The sequence below is a fragment of the Delphinus delphis genome, chromosome 20 (assembly GCF_949987515.2).
Source record: "Delphinus delphis chromosome 20, mDelDel1.2, whole genome shotgun sequence".
NCBI lineage: Eukaryota > Metazoa > Chordata > Mammalia > Artiodactyla > Delphinidae > Delphinus > Delphinus delphis.
The window spans coordinates 47,070,121-47,094,433 of record NC_082702.1 but is presented as its reverse complement, the minus strand read 5'-3'; the positions used below and the strand labels follow the sequence as shown (position 1 = coordinate 47,094,433).

General features: G+C 60.2%; 2 protein-coding genes across 5 annotated transcripts in view; one reads left to right on the top strand and one right to left on the bottom strand.

Moving 5' to 3' along the window:
• BCAR1 (BCAR1 scaffold protein, Cas family member) overlaps positions 1–19,230 on the top strand; it is a 35,464-nt gene extending 16,234 nt beyond the window's left edge. For 3 of the 4 annotated variants that reach the window (XM_060000138.1, XM_060000137.1, XM_060000139.1), the window contains exons 2-7: positions 6,146–6,757; positions 11,841–12,002; positions 12,180–12,296; positions 13,183–14,280; positions 15,114–15,203; positions 18,178–19,228. In XM_060000138.1, coding sequence (XP_059856121.1) covers positions 6,146–6,757; positions 11,841–12,002; positions 12,180–12,296; positions 13,183–14,280; positions 15,114–15,203; positions 18,178–18,690 — 2,592 coding nt within the window. In that variant the 3' untranslated portion in view covers positions 18,691–19,228. Of the gene's footprint in view, positions 1–6,145; positions 6,758–11,840; positions 12,003–12,179; positions 12,297–13,182; positions 14,281–15,113; positions 15,204–18,177 lie in introns of all 4 variants that reach the window. The other variant, XM_060000140.1, reaches the window with a different exon arrangement.
• Positions 19,231–20,136: 906 nt separating this feature from the next.
• LOC132416658 (chymotrypsinogen B-like) lies at positions 20,137–23,914 on the bottom strand. The gene is made up of 7 exons (XM_060000141.1): positions 23,863–23,914; positions 22,978–23,081; positions 22,809–22,888; positions 22,354–22,432; positions 21,764–21,944; positions 20,759–20,892; positions 20,137–20,298 (listed from the first exon to the last, which is right to left on the bottom strand). The coding sequence occupies exons 1-7, from the start codon at positions 23,912–23,914 to the stop codon at positions 20,137–20,139; spliced, it is 792 nt and encodes a 263-aa protein (XP_059856124.1).
• Positions 23,915–24,313: the final 399 nt, after the last annotated feature.

Below are 24,313 nucleotides of genomic sequence, written 5' to 3'. Positions count from 1 at the left end.
GGCCTCCTGGGAAGGGAGGAGGCACTGCCCGCCCAGCCCCATCGCAGCCGGGAGGCGGAGCAGAGGATTGTCAGGACCCTGGCCAGTGGGCCTGTAGCCGCTGCCCCTCCGGCGAGATTCCCAGGGCACAAGTGAGCAGCGGTTGTGGGTGTAGACCGCCACTTGGGCACACGTACGTCGGGCCTGTAACCAGTGGCCACGGGGGCTCCTTGGGACAAGCAACCAGAATACCCCAGAAATAAACTTGGCCCAGGTTTGAGATGGTTCTTTGTATGAAGAGAACTAGAGTTTCCCTAGTGACTGCTGTGTGTGGGGCTCTGTGCCTGGGGCTGGGGTGTATGTCAGGGTGGGGGACAGGGAGGGATGGAAAAGCCCTGTGAAATTTCCACTCCTGGCTTCCATGGACCTAAGCAGTACCCCGGGAGCCACCCAGCTGCACTTTGTCATACAGCAGATCTGCCTCTGCCACTTCCTGACCATAACCCTGGCGAGTCAAGTGTCTGTTGTGCACCTCAGTCTCTCCATCCGTAGGTGGAGGCAATCACAGTGTCTCACAGGGTTGAAAGAGATAATTGAGGTACGTAGAAGAGCCCTGTCTCTCACTGCCGGCGTTATCGTCATCATTGTGAACTGTCAGTCTCCCCACCACCAGGTAGCACCGTCCCGCAGAGTCGGGGTTTGGGGATACCCAGAGCACATCCAGGGCTCTCCGGGGCAGCAGACCGAGGGAGAACCCGTCAGATGGCCGCTGACACGTGCCCGTTGGCGGCCAAGGCCCAGCTGCTCCGTGTCTGAGGGCCCGGGTGAGTCTGGCGCACACAATGAGGGCCATTCTCAGACCCGGCAGGGCCGTGGGGCAGCCCTCTCAGCTCCCGTGTGCAACAACCAGGGTGTTGTTCTGGGCGGGCCTGGCTGGCAGGCCGCTGCCTGGGGGGTGTTGGCGTTGGGCAGGGGGCTCTCCTCTGTCCCCTCCCTCTGGGGTGAGTGAGCCCAAAGGGCCTTTCCTGGCTTTCTCAGGCGTGGCCACGCGGCTCCCAGGGAGGGCAGGGCACCACCTTCCGCAAGGGGGGCTTTTGCCTGAACCCGCCCATCCAGCAGCCCCACGCTCAGCCCTGCTCTGGGCCAGGCCTGGCGTGCATGTGCAGCGGAGGGACGTTCCCTGCTCAAGCAGACAGGCCCCTCCCATTCTGGGCGCCCGGGTTGGGGGCACGAAGTGGGCAGTAACAAGAGGTGTTGATCAGCACTTTGAGGTGGGGACAGTGAGGTGTGGGTGCCCGGGGAGGGATGTGGGAGCTTTCTTGGCGGGGTGGGGGGGTGACACCCAAGTCACGTCCTGAAGGAGGAGTAGGACACAGCGAGAGGTTTCCTAGGGTTGCGGGTGAGGCGGCCAGAGACTCGGGCGAGTCAGCAGCAGTCTCCGTGGTGCCTTGGACCCAGGTGGCTGGCAGAGTTGGCCTGGACTGCGATGGTGCCCTGGTGGTGTGCCCCTCCCAGAGATCACAGCTGTGTCCTCTTGTGAGCTTGGGGGAAGCACTTGATGGGCCCAACAGTGAGGAAGGCTGGAAAGCCAGGTTCTGGGTAGACTGACCCCGCTCCTCCAAGCTGGGACAAGACACTGGGCCCTGGGGAGCATGTCCAGAGCAGGAATGCTCAGGTGGTGTGGGTTTTGCCTTATCCTGCCATGGGATGCCACCATTTGGACGGCATGGACTGAGCTCTCCCTGCAGCATCCCAAGGCACCCTGCAGTGTGACCGGCCCAGCCTGCCTGCCGGTTCAGGGCCACAACCCTGTCTCCCCTCCAGCCTTTCCCTATTTCAGTGTCTTGGCTCATGCCTGCCCTCTGCCCACATGCCCTTCCCGGGCTGGTTTCATGGTCGCCTAGTTTTCGGTCTTCATGAGTCATCTGAAATGTCCTCCTTGGGGGAGGCCACCTCTGACCATCCTATGTGTAGTGGCCCTGTTGCACATGCCACATTTCCCCCTGCCCTGGCAAATCGTTTTGTGTCTGCCTGCCCTGCTGGGATGCAAGCCCCGTGCAGACAAGGGCCTGGTCGACCTAGGCTTGCACCGTCTTGCAGGGCCTGGCCCAGCACCTGGCAGAGGGCAGATGCCAGGTGAATCTTTTATTAAACAAAAGAACTTCCCTATGAAACCAGGATTGTCACCTTAACACAAGGGATCTGGGTGCTCAGAGAGGCTAAGGGACTTGCCCAAGGTCCCCAGCAGTGGGAGGGAGAGCCAGGCCCAGGTCTGGTCTTAGCTGCTGCTCAGCACTGGAGGGAGAAGTGTGTCAGGAGCAGCTGGAGAGGCTTAGGGGCCCAAAGGGGCGGGTGCTTGGCCAGCTGGAGCTCTGCGGCGCCAGCAGTGCCCAGGACTGCGGAGAGCCTGCCTTGGGGGCTCGGCGGGGGGAGGGGGGCACCAGCTGACGCAGGCAGAGGAGCTCCTGGTGCCAGGCGCCTGGTGCCACGTGCCCACCCTGAGAGGTGCTTCCCAGCCTGGCTCTGGCCTCCCCGGACTATACAGTTGCAGTTGGAATTGGCCTTGACTGCTCATCGAGCTCATACCCAGGAGGTGAGAGCTGGCCACCCTGGGCACGAGAGGCCCCGGTAGCTCCCTGGGCAGCTCTCCTGGGTCCAGGGGACCCTCCCTCCACCCCCTTCCCCCTCCCGCTGGACCTTGCCCTTGGCAGAGCTCTCCAGCCTCCCTGAGAGCCCAGCCCTGCCCAGCAGGGCCTGGCCGAAGCCCCTCTGCCAGCCTTCCTCTAAGAGGTGAGGGGCCTCTGAGGGGCATTCCCCTCTGTCTGCACCCTGCCCCCTTTGACTGGGCTGGAGGGGAATTTTCCTGTGACTCACTCTGCTGGCACTTCCTGTGGTCACCAGGGCAGGGGCTGAGGGGACCCAGAGGGGTGGCTCTGTGTTCTGGGGTCATTGGGGGAGGGTGGGTTGGGTGTCCCGCCCCCCTGACGGGGTGTGATTCCCTGAGCAGGCTGCAGACCATATTTGGGAAACTTGCTTTTCCTGCAGGCAGCCTGGGGATGGGACCCATGAGCCCAGTGGGCAACAGGGCAGCCCCCGCCCCATCTGCTCCTCCTGGGGCTTTGGCCTCTGAGCTGCTTCGGCCCTGTCCGTCCCATCCTGCCTTGGAGCCTAGGAGGTAGTCCACTGTTTTCTTTTTCAGGGTGTATATTTTTTCAACCCCCAAACCAAGAAATGCTCATTAAATACAAATTGAAAATTTCTGAGAAGCAGGAAGAAAAAGCATCCCCCATTGTCTCAAACATTACCCTCTCCCCAGTTGTTAAGTTCAAGTGACATTTTATTGAGGACTCATTTATACCTCAGTGCAGTGATAACCGTCCTGACTGGTGTGGACAGTGTTGGCGCCGCCAGTAGTTCCGAGGGCCCTTGCCCTGGCGCTCACCTTGGTGCAGGGTGAATTCGCTTGCTCTGCTCTCTGTGCGCTGCCTGCCTGGGCTGGCTTCTCCCCTGGGCCTTGTCCCTCCTGGCTCCCAGCTTTCTGGCCTCTGGGTCCTTCTGAGCTGCCCTGGAGGAGTGGGCTTCCCGCCAGTGCGCCCCCGAGTCTGAGCGTGCAGTCCTGGGCCTGGAGCACGCACTGCCTGCCCCGGCTTCCCCCGTGGGCTGCTGTCCCCCTTGATGGTGTTCCGTCCTCTTCCCTAATCCTCACTGTGACGGGCAGGGGAGACGGAGCTCAGAGGGGCTCCTTCCGGCTCCTGATGCTGGTGTGGAGGTGGGCCCTCCTAGACTTGGGTGAGGCCTCACCCCGACTTCTCTCTGCCCCGAGTTGGAATCCAGGGGATGAGACCCAGGCCCACGTGGGGAAGGGTGGTCCGAACCCAGGTCCCATTTCCAAGTCAGATCTAGACCAGGCTCTGCATCTTCAGTCCCCAGGAGACTCAGAGGAGGGCGACCAGAGCTGAGGCCTGGCTGGTGGGGCCGGTGCCCAGCTGGCCTGGCACTGTCCTCTCCACAGGCCTGGCCTTCCCACCCAGGCACCTGCTTTGCTCCTGCCCTCTGCTGGACTCACCTTGGCCCTCTGGCTGGGGCCCCCCTGTGCTATCTCTGGGCCCAGACTGAGCCCTCACCCGCGCAAGCAGCAGAGGCCAAGGACTGAAAATGTGGGGCCTGTCCACCCGGTTCTCTGTCCCCGGTGAGGTTCTGGGCCTGCCGGCACAGTGCCTGCCAATGCTGGGGTCCTCCTGTCTGTCCCCACAGCCTCGCCAAGGCCTGCACAGGCTGCTGGGCTACTGGGCCTCTGCACGGAGCATGTGTCCCGGCTCCAGGAGGGTTTGCCGACTCACGGAACCCATAGCAGCGGTTCTGGGGTGCCTGTGAGAATTAACAGGAGAATTGCAGGAGTAAAGAGCGGGGCTGGGCGTGGGGTGCTGTCCTTCTGTGGCCGTCCTCAGTCTATATGGGACGGCTTCCTTGTTTTGCTTTATTCTCCCCATTTATTCCTGATGCCTGTCTCATTCCCGTCCCTCTTCCAGAAGCACCCATGCAAATGTAATGTGTCTGGAATCTGCCCTTGGACAAGTGTCTGTGAAAAATACATAGAGTTCTTTTGTAGGTATTCGTAACATTTACGTAAAGCGTTCTGGGCTGTAGATCTCCTGTTTGTTCCTCTGACTCGGGGGGTGTGGCTGGTGTTCCTCACCAGACACCTGGGCACCTGCTGGAGCACAGAGCAGAGTCGCAGGTCTGTCCCGCTTTGCTGGCTGGATCCCTGAACGTCCTTTGTGGCCATCTTGGCCATTCTGGTCTCCCCTTCAGAAAACTCTTCATATTTTATTGGTTTTCTGTTGGTGTTCTTGTTTTTTCCTCGCTTGTTTGTAGGAGAACCTCCAGATTCTAGATCAGAGACTCTTGTCATTTGGTGGCCTGTCACCCTGTCAGCTTTCTGTTGTTCCCCCACCCAGCTGAAACCGTTCACTTTGATGAGGTTGAATCCATCTCTTTGTTTCTGTTGTTGTTACCTTATGTTTTGTGCTTTTTGTGGTCTTTTTTTCTAGGGTTTTGTTTATAATTTTTTTCCACCTCAAGGTCACAGAAATATTCTCCCACAATTCTTTTCTTTTATCAGCTCTAAGGTTATAACTTTCACATGTAGGTGTTTGATTACCGTTTGTTTATAACATGAGGCAAAGTGTCCCAATTGACTTTTCTTCCTATGGTGAGTGAGTTTTCCTGGTAGCATCTCGGTTACAGTCCTGCCCCCATCATCGCTGCGTGATTCCCAGCCGCTGCTGCCTGTCCTGCTTAGGGATTGGAGTTGTGGCCTGTCCTCACGGCAGGAAGGAAGTGCCTCTTTGCATTTCATTTTCAGAATTGACCTGCTTATTTGTGGACCTCTATTCCTCTGCTTAATTCTAGAAGGATTTTTTTCCTTTGGTTGAATTCCTCCAAAAAAAAAAAATGTTCGGCTGGCATTTTTATTGCAGTTGTAACTTATTAAGCAAGCTTGGCCCAGTTGTTATTACATTTTCTCCTCTGGAGTCTTTGCTTCATTAACTCCTGGATAACTTGTAGTTTCTGTTATCTGGTGACATCTTTTCTGTGAGGTTCACTCCTCAGCACTGTTGATTCTTCTTGTTTGTTGGAATCTGTATGTAGATGACATATGGTCTGCAGATGATGACTGTTCTGTCCCTGTGTGTCCCCTCCCCACTCTCTGGTCTTTTCCTCCTGGCTGATTGCACTGGTGGGGCAGCAGGGAGTTGAGTTGAAGCTGGGAGGGTGTGCATCCTGTTTTCTCCCCAGGACGTGGTGGCCATTATTGTCATTATCGCTGCCTTCCCCAGCATTAGGTCCAGCTTATAGCGTGACTCCGGGAGTATTTTTTAGAGTATCTTGAGTACCATCCTGGAGTGCAGGTGATGGCTGTGGTCAAGAGGATTTTGAGACACTATCCAGGCTCATTGGAAAAACTGCCGGGATCAGCTGGGCCTTTCCGCCAGGGGCAGCGGGGGCAGAGGCGTGGGGAGCTCGCCAAACCCTACTTAGTTCCTTTCTCGGTGCCAAGGCCAGGTGCCTCCCCAGTCCTGGAGGGGGTGGGAGCTGGGCGGGACGCCGAGCCCCCAGCGCACGTCCTCCTGCCCTCACGCCCACCTGTGTCCTCTTCCCCCAGAACGTGCTGGCCAAAGCCCTCTACGACAATGTGGCCGAGTCCCCAGATGAGCTCTCCTTCCGCAAGGGCGACATCATGACGGTGCTGGAGCGGGACACGCAGGGCCTAGATGGCTGGTGGCTCTGCTCGCTGCACGGGCGCCAAGGCATCGTGCCCGGGAACCGCCTCAAGATCCTGGTGGGCATGCATGACAAGAAGCCCGTGGGGCCCGGCCCCGGCCCGCCCGCCAGCTCGGCCCTGCCTCAGCCCAGCCTCCACCCCCCGGCAGCCCAGTACACACCCATGCTGCCTGCCACGTACCAGCCCCAGCCGGACAGTGTCTACCTGGTGCCCACCCCCAGCAAGACTCAGCAAGGCCTCTACCAAGCCCCTGGGCCCAGCCCCCAGTTCCAGTCTCCCCCGGCCAAGCAGACAGCCACATTCTCCAAGCAGATGCCCCATCACCCGTTTCCCAGCCCAGCCCCAGACCTTTACCAGGTGCCCCCGGGGCCTGGCAGCCCTGCCCAGGACATCTACCAGGTGCCGCCTTCCGCTGGGATAGGACACGACATCTACCAGGTCCCCCCATCCATGGATGCACGGAGCTGGGAGGGGACGAAGCCACCAGCCAAGGTAAGGCCTCCCTGGGTGGCCAGGCAGCCCTCCTGGTGGGTTTTGGCTGGGCCCAGTTTTTGGATGCAGCAGGGCCCGGCCAGGCACCCTTGCTTGGGACCTCCGGGACTCTAGCAGCGGCTCCGCGTTTGGTCTGGGGTCGAGGGGGGAGGTGAGTGTCTGGGGAATGTGTTTATATGTCTGCTGACGTGGGTGTGAGCAGCCCGAGAGGAGACACCGAGCTGGCCGTGGACCGTGAGGTGGCCTTCAGCTGACAAGCCCCAGTGGAAGGGTGTCGGCAGCAGAGGACACAGCCTGTCAAAGACTGTTGTGGCAGGTGGGGCCTGACCACGGAGGCCTGAGCAGCAGCTGGGAACGGACCCCCAGGGGCCTGGAACCTTCGTGAGGGCGGAGGGTGTTGGGTAGGAGTGACCTGCCCAACCACATCCTGGTGAAGCCATTCTGCCCAGAGGGGAGGGTGCAGGGAGCCCAGGAAAGGGGAGCTGGGAGGCACCTGAAGGGGAGAAACGGAGTATGGAGCACAGGGCCGCAGTTGGGCCAGAGTGGCTGGAAACCCAGAAGATTGGACTGGATGACAGAGTCATTTCTCTCTCACGTAGCATGGCTGGGGGTGAGCGGTGTGGCGCTGGTGGCACCTCCGAGACTGTCGGAGCCTGTGGTTCCTCCTGGAGCGCCGGCGGTGGAGGGCAGGTCCTCCGTCTTCTTGCTCTGCCGCCTCGTCACGGGGCTCGCGGGCCAGAACAGTGGCCGTGTGAGTTCCAGCCGGCAGAGAAGGGAGGAAGGGACAAAGGGGCGAGGCCAGCCAACGCGTGCCCAGGGGCTCCCACGGTCCCCCTGTGGGTGCAGCTCATCTAGATCCACACGCACCCAACCCTCTCCTCTCCTGGGCCGTGTTTGTGGGCGCCTGCAGGGTGCCCTGCTCGTGACTCCTAAACCGCGGGGAGGACACTGCCTGCGGGATTGTAGGGTCACCGTGAAAGGGGCTCTTGTTCAAGTCCCTTGTGGGCTGTTACCAGTGGGAGGCTGGGCGGGGGGCAAGGCTCTGAGCCCAGCACCTCAGCTCCACACAGACCTGCGTATGTGTCCTCACACCCAGGGCTGTCTGCCTAGGAAGGAGGCAGGACTGGAGAGTGCCATGTCTAGTGTCTGAGGACACTCACCGCGTGGCGCTGAGCCTCTCCTCAGAGCCTGCCCAGGGGTCAGATGCCAGCTGGGCAGCGGTTCAGCATGCAGTGTTGCCCTGCCCCGCCACAGGCAGAGCTTGGAGCGGGAGACCTGGACACAGGTCATTGGCTGGCTCAGGTTGGGGCTCCATGGACACTGGCCCCCAGGGGACTCTGGGTCACTGGCTCCACTTCCCTACCTGCTCCTTCAACCGCCTGGCCGGAGACAGGCCAGTGGCAGAAGTGAGCCATGCTGGACTGGGATAGCCCAGACTGGGCAGCTCCCAAGATGGCTTTGGGGGAGGAGGAGTGACCGGTGGTTAGCCTTGGGACAGGCCATAGGCCATCCTTCTGCGCCCATGCCCACACACAGCTCACACTGTGCACACTCCCCAGGGAGGCATGCCCTTCCCCTTTCCATCCTCTCCTTTCCTGAGTCCAGGCAGCTCCAAGGCCAGGACAGGCCCTGGAAGCCCTGTGGCCCAGGGAGCAGCAGTGAGGCCTTTACTCCGGGCTGTGGATTTGAGCCCACGTTTTGGTCATTGGTACTGTTTCCCTCCCATACGAGGGGCTTTGCTCTCAGACTGCTTCTGAGCTCACCTGGCTGGTGCATGCTCCGCACATGCCCACTGGCGGGGTTGCCCAGGCCCTGTGTCCCTGAGGACCCAAACCGGGCTGATGGCCCCAGGAGGAAAGCTCTGTGTGCTGGGACCTGGTTGCCCTCCCCTGAGAAGCCTCATGGCTCCTGGCCTGGGCAGTCTCCATCGCGGCTGCTTTTGTGTTATGGTCCATGGAAGTGTGCTTGCTTGTCACGGGAATGTGTAATGTATGAGGAGGCCTGGAGGTGAGCTTCCCCAGTCAAGACGGGATCGCTGGGGGATTTCACCATGTTTTGTCTAGCGTGTTCCCTATTCATCTTTCACAGATTTGTACACATACTTTTGCATTTTGAGGTTGTAAATCCAACATCAGATATCAGAAGCATTTTGGGTCCCTGAGCGTGATCATGACGATCACCACTGGTTTTGCTGGGTCGCCCCTTCTGCTGCGGGCAGGCTCCAGGCGGTTTCTAATGGCAGTAAGGCCATAGATGTCTTGGAGCGTGCATGTGTGCCCACCTTTCAGGCTGTGCTTTCAGAAGCCTGGGCAACTGAGGCCCCTGGTTCCAGGGCTGGAGGTCGGCTCTGCTGAGGGGAAACCCTGCCAAGACCGTGGGGTGGGTGGGTGCGGCCTTGGGTCCAGGAAAGCAGAGGGCAAGTGACAAGGCTGGTGGCCAGGAGGGGTCAGCCTCCTGGAGCCTGGAGCAGGGTGACCCGCGTGGCTGCCGGGGGAAGGTCAGGGCCACACCGGGTGTCAGCACCCTTTGGGGCTGGGCCACGCTTTTAGGTTGCTGAGGGCAGAAGCACGTGGGGCCCCCGGAGGAGGAGGTGTTTTGTGAGGTCACTCTTCGGGGAGCTCTGGGTCAGGGCTGCAGCTGTGCCTGAGGGAACAGCTGTGGCACTGGGTCAGGCTGGGGGAGACGCAGCTCAGATCAGCCTTGTTCCTTCTGGAGGACAGGAGCTTGGGAGGGAGGGGACCCACATCAGGCGTGTGCCTCCATCCCCCAGGCCCCCCAGCGGTGCTCCGTTTTCCAGAGCAGGAGCCCGAGGCTCTTGGGGGGGGCGGGGGGGCAGTGACAGAGCAAGCCGGCCTGGGTCACGAGGGGAGATGCCAGGCGGCGCGGAGGTGGTCAGGGGCCAGGCAGAAGGCAGCAGGCGGCCTGCCCCGTCCCTGGGGTCTTGGGAGCCTTCAGCCTCCCTTCTCACTCCTGCAGGCGCCCTGATGAGCTGCCCGGCCTGGGTCTGTGTGTCCGGGTGTGCGTCTGGCAGTGGGCATTGTGCGCGTTTTCTCTGCCTCTGCGTGTCTGCCTTCTGCGCCCTCGAGATGTGTGTGTGAGAGAGCTTGTGGGTCTTGGGCTGGGCTCTGTGTCTCCTCCCAGACTCTGGCTTTGTCCCCCAGCCCCAGGGGGCTCCAGGTTCTGCTAATGGGGCCCCAGGTGTGGAGCAGGGTGGCCTGTGATTAGCGGGCTCAGCGGCTCTCTGGAGCGTTGGTTTCCCTAACAAGCTTTCCCCCGCTGGTGGCTGCCTGCCTTTTCTTCTAACAGAAAACATTTGTTGGCCAGTATGGCTGCCTACTGTCACTGACTCAGCCGCGTGAGTGGCCAGCTGCCCGCGGCCCAGGCCTGGGGTCCGGCCCCAGCGCCCCTCCGCCTGCGCCCCGCCCTCTCGCACCAGCGTCGGGGCGTGGAGAGGGCGGCACACACCCCTCGTCCTGGGCTGGGTCCCCACCTGCCTTCCGAGGCCAGCAGGGCCTGGAGACACCTCAGGCCTCGCCTCAAGGCCCCGCCAACCTGCCACGTCCCGCCAGCCCCCGCCAGCCCCCGCCCCCCCCCCGCTGTTGGCAGGTTCCAGGGTCTAAAAATAGCTCTGGAGGAGACTCAAGTCTGGGGCTTGAGGAGAGAAATGAGTCTGGGAAGGGCTGCCAGCACCACTCCCAGACACGCCGGGGGTGGGGTGCAGTGGACCTGGAACACCCCCTGGCGGCGCTCACCCCAGCAGCTGACAGGGAGCCAGCCCTGCCGGCCTGCCTGGGAGGCCACCGGGGGCTGCATCAGCAGGAGGCTCTGCGGAGCCCTGGGCTGATCAGAAAGTGATGGTGCCTGCACTTCAGCGGGGTCGTTGCTGCTCCTGGGGTGCCCGGTGCGTGCACACAGCCGGTGCCCTCCAGGGCCCACGGGCCTGCAGAGCTGGCTGTTGGTGTCCTGGGGGCTGCGCAAGGCACGGGATGCAGGGTTCCGGGGGCATGAGCCCCAGGGCAGTCCCTGCCTCCGCCTTGCTGTCCCCAGGGATGTGTGTGGGGGAGCGCCTGAGTCACCACTGTCCCAGACCTCCCATTTGATTAGGGAACAAAAGGCCTTTTTGTCAGAGAAGAGCTGAGCCAGGAGCCTTGTGGAGGAGGTGTACCCTGAGCTGGGTTAGAAGATCCTGCCAGCCCCTCCTACAGGGCTGACCCCTCCCACAGGGCCGGGTGCCCACAGGGAAGGAAGCTGCCCACCCAACACTGCCTGCGAGCGGTCTCGCCCTGCACCTCGGGACAGGGGAGGGGCACCGGGGAGGGAAGGGGCTGGCCTCCTCTCTGGGCCAACATCCCCCCACGAAGGCCTTATCCTGTTAGGTGAGGGGTGGTCCCCGTGGCCCCGAGGGTGTGGTGCGGTGGGGAATACAGGTCTTGGTTCTGGTCTTGGTCAGTCCCTCACACCCACACACAATCTGCCAAAACAGCTTCCCTCCTTCCATTTGCGGGAGGGCTGGCCCCGAGGGGCTGGGGGCTCTTGGTGGCCCCGTTCTCAGGAATCTCCCCAAGAGCGCTGGGGGGACGAGGAGGGCAGGGCTTGGAGCCCCCAGGCCCTGACTGTCAGGATCTCCTGCAGGCCACCTCCTCTGGGTCCAGCCCTCCCGCATCTGTCCTGGAGCCTGAAGGTGGCTGCTGGGTCATATGGTAGGGACAACCCCTTGCTGGGCAGGCCTCTCGCAGGAGGGTGCAGCTGGAGGTACCATCCAGCAGGGGCGCCTCACTCAAGGGTGGCCCCTTCTCCATCAGCCCACATGTTCTCTCCTCTGGAACCTTCTGGGTCATTCAGCTGTAGAGACCACTTCTGTTTCCTGCCAGAACCAGACGGCTCTAAGCAAATAGTGGGGGTCCTTGTATTCCCCACGTGCTGCATTTCATTGAAGAGAGAGAGGGCAGGGAATACGAAGGGATGCGCACACCCTTGCCTCTGAGCCCACCCTTGGGGAGCCCCCTTACGTATGTCCCGCTCACCTCACGGGGCGGTGGAATCTCTCCAGGGCCGGTGGTGACGGTTGGCTGTCTGCCCCCAGGTGGCGGTGTCCACCCGCGTGGGGCAAGGCTATGTGTTCGAGGCCCCCCAGCCCGAGCAGGACGAGTACGACATCCCACGCCACCTGCTGGCCCCGGGGCCCCAGGACATCTACGACGTGCCCCCTGTTCGGGGGCTGCTTCCCAGCCAGTACGGCCAGGAGGTAGGTGTCCGGGCCGGTAGGCACGGGGAGGGGGGTGCCTCAGCCTGGCCCTGCATGGAGAGCTGGGCTTTCTTGGCCCCAGCCTGGGTGGTCCTGGGGTAGAGCTGCGGGTTTCTGCTCTTTCTGTCCCCTCAGATGGCCCTGGCACTTGTATTACTGCACCTTTTCTGCCCTCAGGTATATGACACGCCCCCCATGGCTGTCAAGGGTCCCAATAGCCGGGACCCATCGCTGGACGTGTATGATGTGCCCCCCAGTGTGGAGAAGGGCCTGCCGCCGTCCAGCCATCATGCGGTAAGCATTTAGGGGATGCTGGGCCCTCACAGGTTGAGGCCCGATCTGTGCATGGGGTTCTGGGTGTGAGTGTGTGTGCGTGCCCTGGGGTGGGGACTCAGGTCTGCAGAGCCGGGGGCATCGAGAGACCTGCCTCCAAACCCCGGCTCTGCCCCTCACTCGCTCTGTGACGGAGGTGGAAACTGAGCCCCTCTGAGTCTCAGCTTCCTCGTCTGTAAAAGGGTCCCTCGTAAGGCCTTCTTCAGAAGGTTCTTGAGAGGATCACACAGGATATCAGCAAGGTGACCACAGGACTTATCATCCAAACCAGGATACTTCTGAGAGTGAAAGGAGAATGACAGGATAGTTATGAGGGGGCATCAGGCACAAACCAGGACTGTCCTGGGCGAACCAGGGTGTTCGCCCTGAATACAGCCTGCACATAGCTCAGCCAGGTACCTGCCACAGAGTAGAGAATACGCACGTGGTGGTGATGGTGATGCTGGTGGTCACGTGGGTGGTGATGGTGGTGACGGTGGTGCTGATGGTGGCGGCAGTAGTGGTATGATAGCTGACCTCTCACTAAGCGTTTGCAGGTATGCAGTGAATTAGCTCACGTAATCCTCACAACAAACCTGTGAGGGAGTTTTCCCATCTTATAGGTGAGCAGACAGGCACCGAGAGGTGGAGTCACTTGCCTTAGGTCTCACAGGTGGTAAGCAGTGGAGCCAGGATTTCGTACCCTGGTCTGGCCCCAGAGTCGGGCTCTCAACCGTAACCTGCATGAATAAGAATCATGACAAATGTGCCCGCTGGGCTGTGTCTGTGTGTGTGGCTGGGTCCTGCCCGTAGGCTCCCGGGTGGGCAGATGGGCTGGCAGCCTTGACTACTTCTTCTTGGCCCCCAGGTGTACGATGTTCCTCCATCGGTGAGCAAAGACGTGCCCGACGGCCCACTGCTGCGTGAGGAGACCTATGACGTGCCCCCCGCCTTCGCCAAGGCCAAGCCCTTTGACCCGACCCGCCACCCGCTGGTGCTCGCCGCACCCCCTCCGGACTCGCCACCAGCTGAGGACGTGTATGACGTGCCGCCCCCGGCTCCTGACCTCTACGACGTGCCCCCCGGTTTGCGGCGGCCTGGCCCGGGCACCCTCTACGACGTGCCCCGAGAGCGGGTCCTTCCTCCCGAGGCAGCCAACGGCAGCGTGGCCGACGACGGTGTGTACGCGGTGCCTCCCCCTGCCGAGCGAGAGGCCCCGGCCGACACCAAGCGCCTGTCAGCCTCCAGCACGGGCAGCACACGCAGCAGCCAGTCGGCCTCCTCCCTGGAGGCAGCGGTGCCGGGCCGTGAGCCCCTGGAGCTGGAGGTGGCCGTGGAGGCCCTGGCACGGCTACAGCAGGGCGTGAGCGCCACCGTGGCCCACCTCTTGGACCTGGCAGGCAGTGCGGGCGGGTGTGGGGGCTGGCGCAGCACCTCTGAGCCTCAGGAGCCTCCGGCGCAGGACCTGCGGGCTGCCGTGGCCGCCGTCCACGGGGCCGTCCACGAGCTGCTGGAGTTTGCCCGCAGTGCCGTGGGCAATGCCGCCCACACTTCCGACCGCACGCTGCATGCCAAGCTTAGCCGGCAACTGCAGAAGATGGAGGACGTGTACCAGACGCTGGTGGCCCACGGTCAGGCCCTTGACAGTAGCCGGGGAGGCCTGGGGGCCACTCCCGAAGACCTGGACCGCCTGGTGGCCTGCTCGCGGGCTGTGCCCGAGGATGTCAAGCAGCTGGCCTCCTTCTTGCATGGCAACGCCTCGCTGCTCTTCAGACGGACCAAGGCCTCTGTCCCAGGGCCTGAGGGGGGTGGCCCCCTGCACCTCAACCCCACCGACAAGGCCAGCAGCATCCAGTCCCGGCCCCTGCCCTCACCCCCCAAGTTCACCTCCCAGGACTCGCCTGATGGGCAGTACGAGAACAGTGAGGGAGGCTGGATGGAGGATTACGACTACGTCCACCTGCAGGTGGGTGCCCGCTCTGCCCAGGTTCCCTGGGCCCCTGGGGAAGTCCCTTGGTCCTCTCGGGGCTCTGACTTTGCCACCCTGTCGTGGGCACCCTGATTCCCCCCCACAGAGGGCTCTTGTGGCCAAAGGAAGGTGTGGTCCCCAGCAAGACCTTGCTGAGTCCCTGTGCCCTCCTCACTTGGACCTTCCAGGCCATAGGGGTCCCTGGAAGCCCATCCTCAGCCTGTCTCAGGCCTTTGGACCCATGTGGCCCTGACATCAGGGATCCTGCAGTGCCAGCCAGGGAGGGCCCCTGAACACCTGCAAGGGCTGGGCCTCTCGTGGCCAGGGCAGAGGTTAGGGATTTGGAGAGGTGAATTCCGAAGTACAAGCAAAGACAGAGATAGTAGCAGGTGTGGGGAAAACAAGCAAGGTGATCGATAGGTGGGGTGGGGTGGGCCGCTGGGCAGAGGCCAGGGTGCCAGCCGATTGGGCATCCCGGTGAGTGGCATTCCGGGCTGAGAGCCAGCAGGTGCCAAGGCCCAGCGGTCAGGGATGGGTGGGCAGACCCTGTATGCCGAGGGGAGGGGCCTGGATGTGATTCCTGCCATGGGAGCTGGGGCAGGGAAGATTGACATGGCCGTGTGGAGTGTGCCTAGCCCCTTCCTGGGGTCAGGAGGTGAAGGAGGCCCGGGAGAGCCGCTTCCTCCGGAAGCTGCCCCCACCCTGGGCCTGAGGCCACAGCGGGAGCCTGGGTGCGGCTGCAGCGCCACCTGGTGGCCGCTGGTCTCATTGCACCCCGCTGGGCCTCTGGGGGCTTCCGGCTCAGCCGCATCCTTGTGTCTACCCTCCAGGGGAAGGAAGAGTTTGAGAAGACCCAGAAGGAGTTGCTGGAAAAGGGCAACATAATGCGGCAGGGGAAGGGCCAGCTGGAGCTGCAGCAGGTGAGGACACTCAGGTTCCCCAGCCTCTCCCAGCACAGGCGTCCCTAAGAATCTGTCGCCTAAGCTGAGCTTCCCAGGGCCCTCCCTGCTCAGCCCGTCCCTACTCAAGTGCATGACGGTCTCCGTGTGTTCGTTGGATTTATGTTTAGGTTATTATCAGAGTAATCACAGTTAGGTATCTCAGCGCACACAGAAAAGTGTGAAGACAGAAAAGAAGCCATTCACCCTCAGGGGTGGTCACCGTGCTCTGGGGCTGGTTTCCGGTCTTGCTCCTGCCTCGGAAGGGGTCTCTGTCCGTGTCTGAGATGCTACTTTGTGAACAGTTATGTCTGCTTTTATCGCAAGGTGTTTCCATGGCATTAAATATTCGTCATAAGTTGTTTTTAACGTCAACCTATGTCTATTATGGTCGAATGTTTACGTTGTACCCAATTTTTCTTATTGTAGATAATGCTACTGTGTTTATCTAAGGACATTGGATTTTCTTCATATTTTGGTTTGTTTCCATAGAGTAGGAGAGGGATTTTTTTTTAAAATTTATTTATTTACTTATTTTTGGCTACACTGGGTCTTCGTTGCTGCGCACGGGCTCTCTCTAGTTGCAGCGAACGGGGGCTACCCTTTGTTGCGGTGCGTGGGCTTCTCATTGCGGTGGCCTCTCTTGTTGCGGAGCACGGGCTCTAGGCGCGTGGGCTTTAGTAGTTGTGGCACGTGGGCTCAGTAGTTGTGGCTCGTGGGCTGTAGAGCACAGGCTCAGTAGTTGTGGCGCACAGGCTTAGTTGCCCCGCGGCATGTGGGATCTTGCCGGACCAGGGCTCGAACCCGTGTCCCCTGCATTGGCAGGCGCATTCCTAACCACTGCGCCACTAGGGGAGTCTGGGATTTTCTTTTTGTAAGGGAGTTTTATTTTGATTATGAAGATTTTAAAAATTAAAATATAGTCTAATACAAAATAAACACAGAAATATCACCCGGAAAGTTTTCCTCACCCCACCTTCCCTGGGCATGGGGAAGGATGGTGTAGGAGAGAGCCTGCCAGGTTCACCCTGAAACCCGGGCCATGGTGTGCGTTTTTCAAAGCCACGTTTCCCCAGCTGTCAAGCGGGAAGCGTAGTTGCATCCGTCTTGGGGTCGATGTGAGAATTAAATGAGTAAACAATATGTAATACTTAGGAGGTGCTGGGCACATAGAACATGTCCAATAAAGGTACAGATGTTAATAATTATATGTGTATGGAATCTCCACCGACTTAGGAAATGGGCATGTGCTTTATCTTCTTTGTCTTCCTCTGGACTGTCGCAGCATTTATTTAACCAGTCCCGTGTCGGTGGACACTTCGTTTGTTCCCAGAGCTACTTTTGACCAAATCTCTTCACATATCTGGTCAGTCACTTAGATAAATTACTAGAAGCTGGAGTAAGAGGAATGTGAGTGAGAAACTAAAGATCTAGAGTTCCTAAGCGAGGGACATCAAATACAAATAAAATACAAGAACATAAAATACCCTGACAGGGACGTTTGTCGCTCCATTTCTGCATCAGTGAAAAATCTGGAAACAGCCCCTGGCTGCCACCACCAAATACCTCACAGTAGAGTACTGGTTGAATACAGTGTGAGCATTCGTACAGTAGAATATTGTGTAGCTACCCAGAATTTGTCAAAGAATGCAGAAGACCCACTGAAGGTAAAACAGAACAAAAATGAGTGTATTCTCCCGCCGGACAGGAGAGCCAAGCAAATTTCACCAGGTAGCCTAGGAGGGAAAGAAAGAGGGTTTCACATGCTAGGAAGGGACAGTTTCACGCTGGTTTGCTAATTAAAGTAAAGCCTGAAACCTTGGTTAGACAAGTACCTGAGTCCCTGAGTCTGTGTGCACGGCTGGTCCCAACGACCCAGTCAGAACCAGCTTGTGGTGAGGACGTGTCAGTCCACACCGCTGACGCCTAGGCAGGGCTGCTGCTGGTGGAAACTTTTACCACGTGCTTTATACGTTCTCACTGATAGGAAATGAATGACCCGTTGTTGGGTGCTAAAGGTAGGCTATAAAATATTATATATTGTGTGTTTCCGGTTTTCTAATTGTAAAAGAAGTAGGAATATTCCTGTTTAAAGGAAGATGTCTTTGAGGAATATTCACTGGTTTTTGCTGTGAATATTTGTTTTCTGAAATTTGCAAATACCATGACCTTTTTGCTTTTGTTTAAAATTCTTATTATGGGAAATTTAATACATGTATAAAATTGAGGAAAATAGTCTCCCAGGTACCCACTGGAGAAAAGGAACCCCGGGTACAATTCACCCAGCCCCAGCCATTCTCAGCACAACTAATCCAGTGTATGTAGCCCCCTTTCCCGCCCGGTGACACCCCCACCCCCTCCGCCCGATCGTTTTGAAGACGTTACATCATTTCATCTGCAAATATGTCAGTGTATATTTCTAAAAGACGATTTACCAGAGATTTAACAGATTTCTGGGTGCATGGGATTCCAGTTGGTAACTATCTTTCTTTCTGCTTGGTGTCTGTGAATCTTTTTACACTGCATATGTTAAGGAGAAAAATATTTTTTTTAACTTTTCATTTTGAAGTATTTGTAGATTCATAGAAAGTTTGAAGGAAAGTACAAAGCAGTCCTGTGTCCCCTTCTCCCAGCTTCCCCCAGTGACCGCATCTGAAATCACTAGATAACAGCACCCAAACCAAGAGACTGACATCCCTCACCCCTGCCGCTGCTCATCTGTTCCCATTTCTAGCATTTTGTCATTTCAAAAATGTTATATAAACGGAATTATTTGAGATTGGTGGGAAAGTTGTTTGGAGGCAGGCAGGGACATGTGCTTGGCCAGCAGGACAGAGGTGGCCTGTTCCCCTGCCCACTGACTCTGAGCTTTGTCACTCAGAGGGCCAGAAGGGCCCCCTCGCTGTCCCTTTTGCTCTGTGGCCGTGGTTTTCACTCTGTTCTCCCTCTTCCCCAGCTGAAGCAGTTTGAACGGCTGGAGCAGGAGGTGTCACGGCCCATAGACCATGACCTGGCCAACTGGATGCCAGCCCAGCCCCTGGCCCCGGGCCGGACGGGCGGCCTGGGGCCCTCGGACCGGCAGCTGCTGCTCTTCTACCTGGAGCAGTGCGAGGCGAACCTGACCACGCTCACCAACGCCGTGGATGCCTTCTTCACCGCCGTGGCCACCAACCAGCCCCCCAAAATCTTCGTGGCACACAGCAAGTTTGTCATCCTCAGCGCCCACAAGCTGGTATTCATCGGGGACACACTGTCACGGCAGGCTAAGGCGGCCGACGTCCGCAGCCAGGTGACCCACTACAGCAACCTGCTGTGTGACCTCCTGCGCGGCATCGTGGCCACCACCAAGGCCGCTGCCCTCCAGTACCCGTCGCCTGCCGCCGCCCAGGACATGGTGGACAGGGTCAAGGAGCTGGGCCACAGCACCCAGCAGTTCCGCCGGGTCCTGGGCCAGCTGGCAGCTGCCTGAGAGCCGTCAGCCAGAGGGACGGAGGGCAAGGGGAGGAGGGTGGCGATGGGCCCCAGAGAGCCACCGTGCCGCGGGCGTGGGGACAGGCGACCCCAGCTCCACCTGGGCCTGGTGCCCCAGACTGTACACTGTACAGGGAGTTGTGTATATTTATGGCGGGGCAGGATGTGGGACGGTGCCTCCTCAAAGGAGCCCGAGCAGAGCTGGGCCCCGGAGCCCAGGCCAGGAGTGGCTGGCCGTCTTTCCTGAGCGTGCTGAGGGCCCGGGGGGGCCCAACATTCGGGGCTGGGCTGGGGGCTCGCAGACCGCTTGACCCACATGGCCTCAGGTGACCCCTCGGGCTGACCATGAGGGTGCCGTGCCCCCCTGGCAGGGCAAGCGTGGCTGTGGTGTATTCTCTCTGCACCAGGAGAAAACCCTAAAAAACTATTTTTCATTATTGATTTTCCAATCATTTGACTAATAGTCTACATTTAAATAAAATTAAAAAGATGAAAAGCATTCTCCTGAGGTGTGAGAGGCAAGAGGACCTGTGAGCGGGAGGGCAGGTGTTTGCCAGTCTGGATGCCACAGGTGGAGTCACGCGTTGGCGAGATCTGGGGCGAGGCTGTGGGCAGCGCCTCGGGAGGGTGAGGAGAAGGTGGGTCCCTTCAGCAGAAAAGGAAGGCTTGGGGAAGCGGGGCTGGGCCGGGAGCTGAGGTGGGGGGAGCCTGGGCAGCTGGAGTGAGGCTGAAGAGCGGCCGTCAGAATCCAGGGCTTGAGGCCAGGAAGGCTCAGCGTGAGCACAGTGGCCAAGGGCGCAGCCGTCGCCGAGGTTCGATGAAAATCCAGCATGGTCCCTGGGCAGGCGGCCGAGGCGAAGGCAGATGCAGGGTGATGTGCGGGTGGGAGCAGCTCCAGGAGCCAGTGAGCCCTGCTCGGGCCCCTGCGTCCCGAGGCAGAGGGCGCCCCGCTGGGGGCACCGCTGGGAGAGACACTATTCCACGCAGAGAAACTTGCTTTCACAGGCCTTATCTAGAACGTAGCTCGTAGAAGGAAGCTCTTAATTTCAGCTTGTGGAACTTCTCCACAAGTGTCCATTTGAATTACACATGGACTTGGACTCCCAGTTGGGAGGTAGGGGACAGGAGGGGCCCTCACCCTGGGTCAGTGGTCCCCTTTCCGGCAGTCGGGGGTATGTCTGGCAGCCCAAGTAAGGTGAGGGCTCTGGGGACCAGCGGTCCTGCTCCGAGCTCTCACCATTCTGTGTGTGAACTTGAGTCTCATTTCCTCCATCTCTGTGAAAAAGGGGATAGGGCTGGGTATCTGCCAGCTCTCTCCGCTCTGAGCTCCAGAGGGGACCTCAGTGAAGGCAGCCATCCTCCCGCCCCGGCGAAGGCACAAAGTGAAGATGCGAGCAGTTTTATTTGGGTTTTACACACATGGGGGCTGGGGCGGGGCAGAGGCTCAGTTGGCCTCCAGAACTTCGAGAACCCAGGGAATAAACTTGGTGACCCGGGTGTACACGCCTGGAGAGAACGGGCCACACCGGCCGCTGCCCCAGGACACGATGCCCACCAGGGTCCAGGCTCCATCCTTCTGGCAGACCAGGGGGCCACCAGAGTCACCCTGCAGGAGGAGATAGGACTTGTATTCAAGCCTGAAAGGGAGTACCAGGGCCCTGGTGTGCCCTGACCTGGCAAGTCCAGGGGTGCAGACAAAGCACAAGTGGGGGCCCAGTGGTTGTGCACAGGAGACTCAGATCTGCTCAGATGGCAGCCCCAGCCCTGCCACCTACTCCTGGAGGGCCTGGGGCAGGTGGCTTATCCTCTCAGCCTCCCCATCAGCTGTAAAACAGGCTGAAGCGTCCAGCTCGTGGGGTTGGTGTGAGATTAAATACGCCCGGGAAGCCCCACACCACACCTGGCCAGAGCCGGCCCTCACCAGGGGCATCTGGTCCAGCCCTTCACTGGGGCACTGGGCAGGGCATGAAGTTAGACAGGTCATGGCAGAGAGGAGTGGGCCTCCTGGCCTGGCCAGGGGAGGCACGGGCAGTGAGGGCGGGCAGGGTGGCGGAGCCAGGCCGTACCATGCAGGAGGAGATGCCGCTGGCGCCCGCACAGATCATCACGTCGGTGATCTTCCTGCCCCAGTACTTCTTGCAGTCGGCGTTGGACAGGATGGGCAGGGTCGCCTGCTGCAGCTTGTCGGGGGTCTTGAGAGCTGGAAGGACAGAGGGCGTGGGGTCAGGGCCCCTCATGCCACCAGCCCGCCCCTGGGGAGAAGAGACCAGGGGCCGCCTGAGCCCCGCCCTCCCCCTGCAAGGTCCCAGTCTTCCTCCATCGCGATGATCGTGGACACCGAGCTTCGAACCTTCCCTGACACCTTCAGGGAGTCTGGGACGCGGCTCCTCTGCGATTCCACACCAGGCAGCGGGGACTGTGCTTCCAGCAGCTGCTGCAACAGGTCCTGCCTCGGAGCCCTGTGCGCCCTGGGCCCTGGCGGCCACTGTGTGTGGGTGGAGGGGCCGTCCTTCCCCCCCAGGGAAGGGGATGCACGTCCTTCTGACCGGGGACACCGGAGGGGACCCCCGAGGGAGCACCTCCCTCCTGCTGCCCTTTCCCGGCTGCTTCTGTCCTGTTACGGGACCAGCCGGGGGCCGTGGCCAGGGCAGAAGAACTCAGGACACCGAGGAAGAACCTGCGGATGGAGCAGCGCTGGGGGGGCCGGTGGGGGGCCGGTGGGGGGCACCTGGGCGCTCAGGCCCGAACCCGACCAGGACACTGGACTCCGAGCCCAGACTTCAGGGGTGCTGGACGCACCGCCCTCCTCAGTCTGGAGGGAAATCCGGGCTGTCCCTCTCCTTGCAGGTGAGAGGGGGCGAGACTTGCTGGTACTTAGGTGTTTCTTCAGAAACTGTTTACGTATATATTATTAACCCTCATTTTTATTCATGTTTGGTAGGGTTTTCATTAAGAGGGTTTTAAGTAAAGAAATGGAAGATTTATTGACTGTTGCAATTTATGATTGTGTTTGGAATTTAGACCAAAATACAGAATGAGTCTCACTCCTGAAAAGTCCTCAGGGCACTCACCGTTGTACCGGGTCTTGCCCCAGCCCGTGGTGGTGCACAGGGAGCCCGCAGGGAAGCTGGCGTTGGCGCTGGGCAGGCACACGGCGGACACGGTCCTGGAGAGGCTCATGGGCGTGGCCAGCTTCAGCAGGGCGATGTCGTTTTGGACTGTGCGCAGGTCCCACAGTGGGTGTTCAAAGACCTGTGTGGAAAGGGTGGGGGCTCGGTGGGCCACAGAGGGAGGACTTGGGAGATTTTAGGGACACACAGACCTGCAGACTGGGAGGGGCCGGCGGTGCTAAAGGGGCAGAGTGTTGAGAAGGGAACCCAGATGAGGCTGAACAGACCAAATCTCTGGGGTGCTGGGGAGATGGCATGTGACGTATTTTGCGTTTTTCTACAATGAGCAAAGCTTATAATCAGAAACAAACTTCAGCGTTTGTAAAGGAGCTTTATTATGTGGGAAAGAGAAGAGAGCTCGGACTGGAGGGGTGCCAGTGGGGTGAGGCCTGAGCCGCCGGCCGGGGTCGCCTGCCCACTCCCCCCCTGCCCTCCTTTTCCTTTGTGCCCCAGGGGCCCACCCTCCTGGCTGCCCGCCCGGCCGGCCGTACCTCAGCGATCCTGAGCACCTGAACAGCCTCCTCCTCGGAGCCGTGATCAGATACCCCGGCCACCACGAGGTGACTCTTCCTGGAGAGAAAGGAGGTGGCAGACGGAGCTCAGGCTCACGGCCACCTCCTCAGAGGAGCGCCCGGAGAGCGTGCCAGGCAGGGTGAGCCCCGGCTGGGCCACTGAATCGCGTGGTGACCTTGGAGCCTCAGTTTCCCCATCTGTACAGTGAAGGCAGAGGCCCAGGCCAGCTGCCCCGGACCAAGCTGGGGTCTGGGGAGGTGGGGCGCTAGGGCTGGGGTTTCCTGCTGACTGGCTCTGCCTGCAGCCTGGGGACAGAGCAGCTTCTGCCAGACTGTTTCCCACTCGCTGGCAGCGCCCGGTTGGGGTTAGGGGCGAGGGTGGTCTCTTCAGGCAGGTGAGGTGGGGGCCCCTTCTGCCCCAGCCCAGGCCTCACCTGACCCCGCAGTGGGCGGCGGTGACCACCCAGTCCGCACTGATGAGGGAGCCCCCGCAGAAGTGGAAGCCGGAGCTAGTCTGCGGAGACGGGGGGAGGGAGAGTCAGCCTTGCCTCTCCTGCCTGAGCCCTCCCTGTCTAACCTGCCCCTCCCCAGACTCCCCCTCACCTGCAGGGACACCTGCCAGGGCCAGGAGCCGGGGACAGCGTCCTCCCCGTTGACGATCCTGGACAGGCCGCTCAGCACAGGGTCGATGGTGGGGACCCCGCAGCCTGAGGGACAAGGACAGTGCGGCTGGTCAGTGGGTGGTGCCCCAAGGGGGTCAGGGGAAGACTCAGCACTTCCAGGCCTCTGTGGCACCCTGGCACTCAGAGTTTTGTCCGCTGCAAGGAATTCAGCCCCCCACCAGTCCAGCTGACAGCTGCCCTTAGAAGGTGCCCTTGTGGACGGTCCCCGAGGCTGAGGGTATCTGGAGTCGGGGCCCAGGCTCCCCAGCCTGCTCTGTGCCCTGAGGGGAGTGTCCATGCCACTCTGAGCCCAGGATTCTGTCCTGGGGGCTGGGATGTCCTGCTTGAGTCCTGGGGGTTCTCATGGCCTCTGAGTCTGCAGGGGGAGCAGGTTTGGGTGAGGTTGTTACCCCAGTTGGGGGGGCACACACGCAGGAGGCTGTCCAGATCCCGAGGGTGGAGGTGCAGGGCAAGATGGATGGACCTGGGAGACGTTCTCGAGGCAGCATTCACACAGCTTGGTGGCACGTTTGGAGGGTGGAGGAGCCCAGACCACCCCAGCTTCTGAGTGAATGGAGGAGACCAAATTAGGCAGGGCCCACGGGACCTCCAGGCAGTGGAGGGGGCTCCAGGAGTGCCCAGTGGAGGAGTGGGGGACTGGGCAGAGCAGCCCAAGGAGGCTCAGGGGGCAGCTGCAGGGGCAGGTGGCAGGGGTGTTAGAGGTATGAGGACTAGGGCCCTCCTGTTCCCTGCCTCTGGGTGGGGGGTCAGGGGGTGGGCGAGGCTCGGCCTGGGGCTGCCGGGCCTGCCTGAGCCTCGCGCTTACCGAAGCTGCTGCCAAAGAGGAAGAAGCCAAGGACAACCCAGAGAAGGGCCATGGCGCGCGACTCAGCAGGTGAGATGGGGCCTGCCCGAGGGACCGCCCAATATATTCCCTCAAGCCTCCAATCTTAGCCTGCCTCGCCATCCCCTCCTTATCATGAGACCTTGGGCCGAGAAGCACCTGGTTCCAGCGCGGGCCTGAGCCCTTGGGGGCCACTCCTGGGAAGGTTTCCTGGAATCACAGGTGTGTGGGCAGGCCCCGGGCACACAGAGCCGGGGGCAGATGGTGAGGACCCCGAAGTTGGAGGTGGGAGCATGAGGTGAGAGGTGGGGGTCACGGTCCCCCTTTATCTGCCTGTGCCCTTCCTGGCCACTCTTGGGAGGTGGACTAAGGAGGGGCCCTCCTGGACACCCCCGGACACCTGGCTCAGTGAAGGTCCAAATTCAGGAGCAGA

Bases quoted from the DNA above. Each gene is read 5' to 3' on its own strand.
- LOC132416658 (XM_060000141.1), bottom strand. From the start codon at position 23,914: ATGGCCCTTCTCTGGGTTGTCCTTGGCTTCTTCCTCTTTGGCAGCAGC. The intron at 23,082-23,862 runs GTAAGCGCGAGG...CTTGTCCCTCAG, and splicing joins CCTCTTTGGCAGCAGCTTCG to GCTGCGGGGTCCCCACCATC. The intron at 22,889-22,977 runs GTGAGGGGGAGT...CCGTCTCCGCAG, and splicing joins CCTGGCAGGTGTCCCTGCAG to ACTAGCTCCGGCTTCCACTT.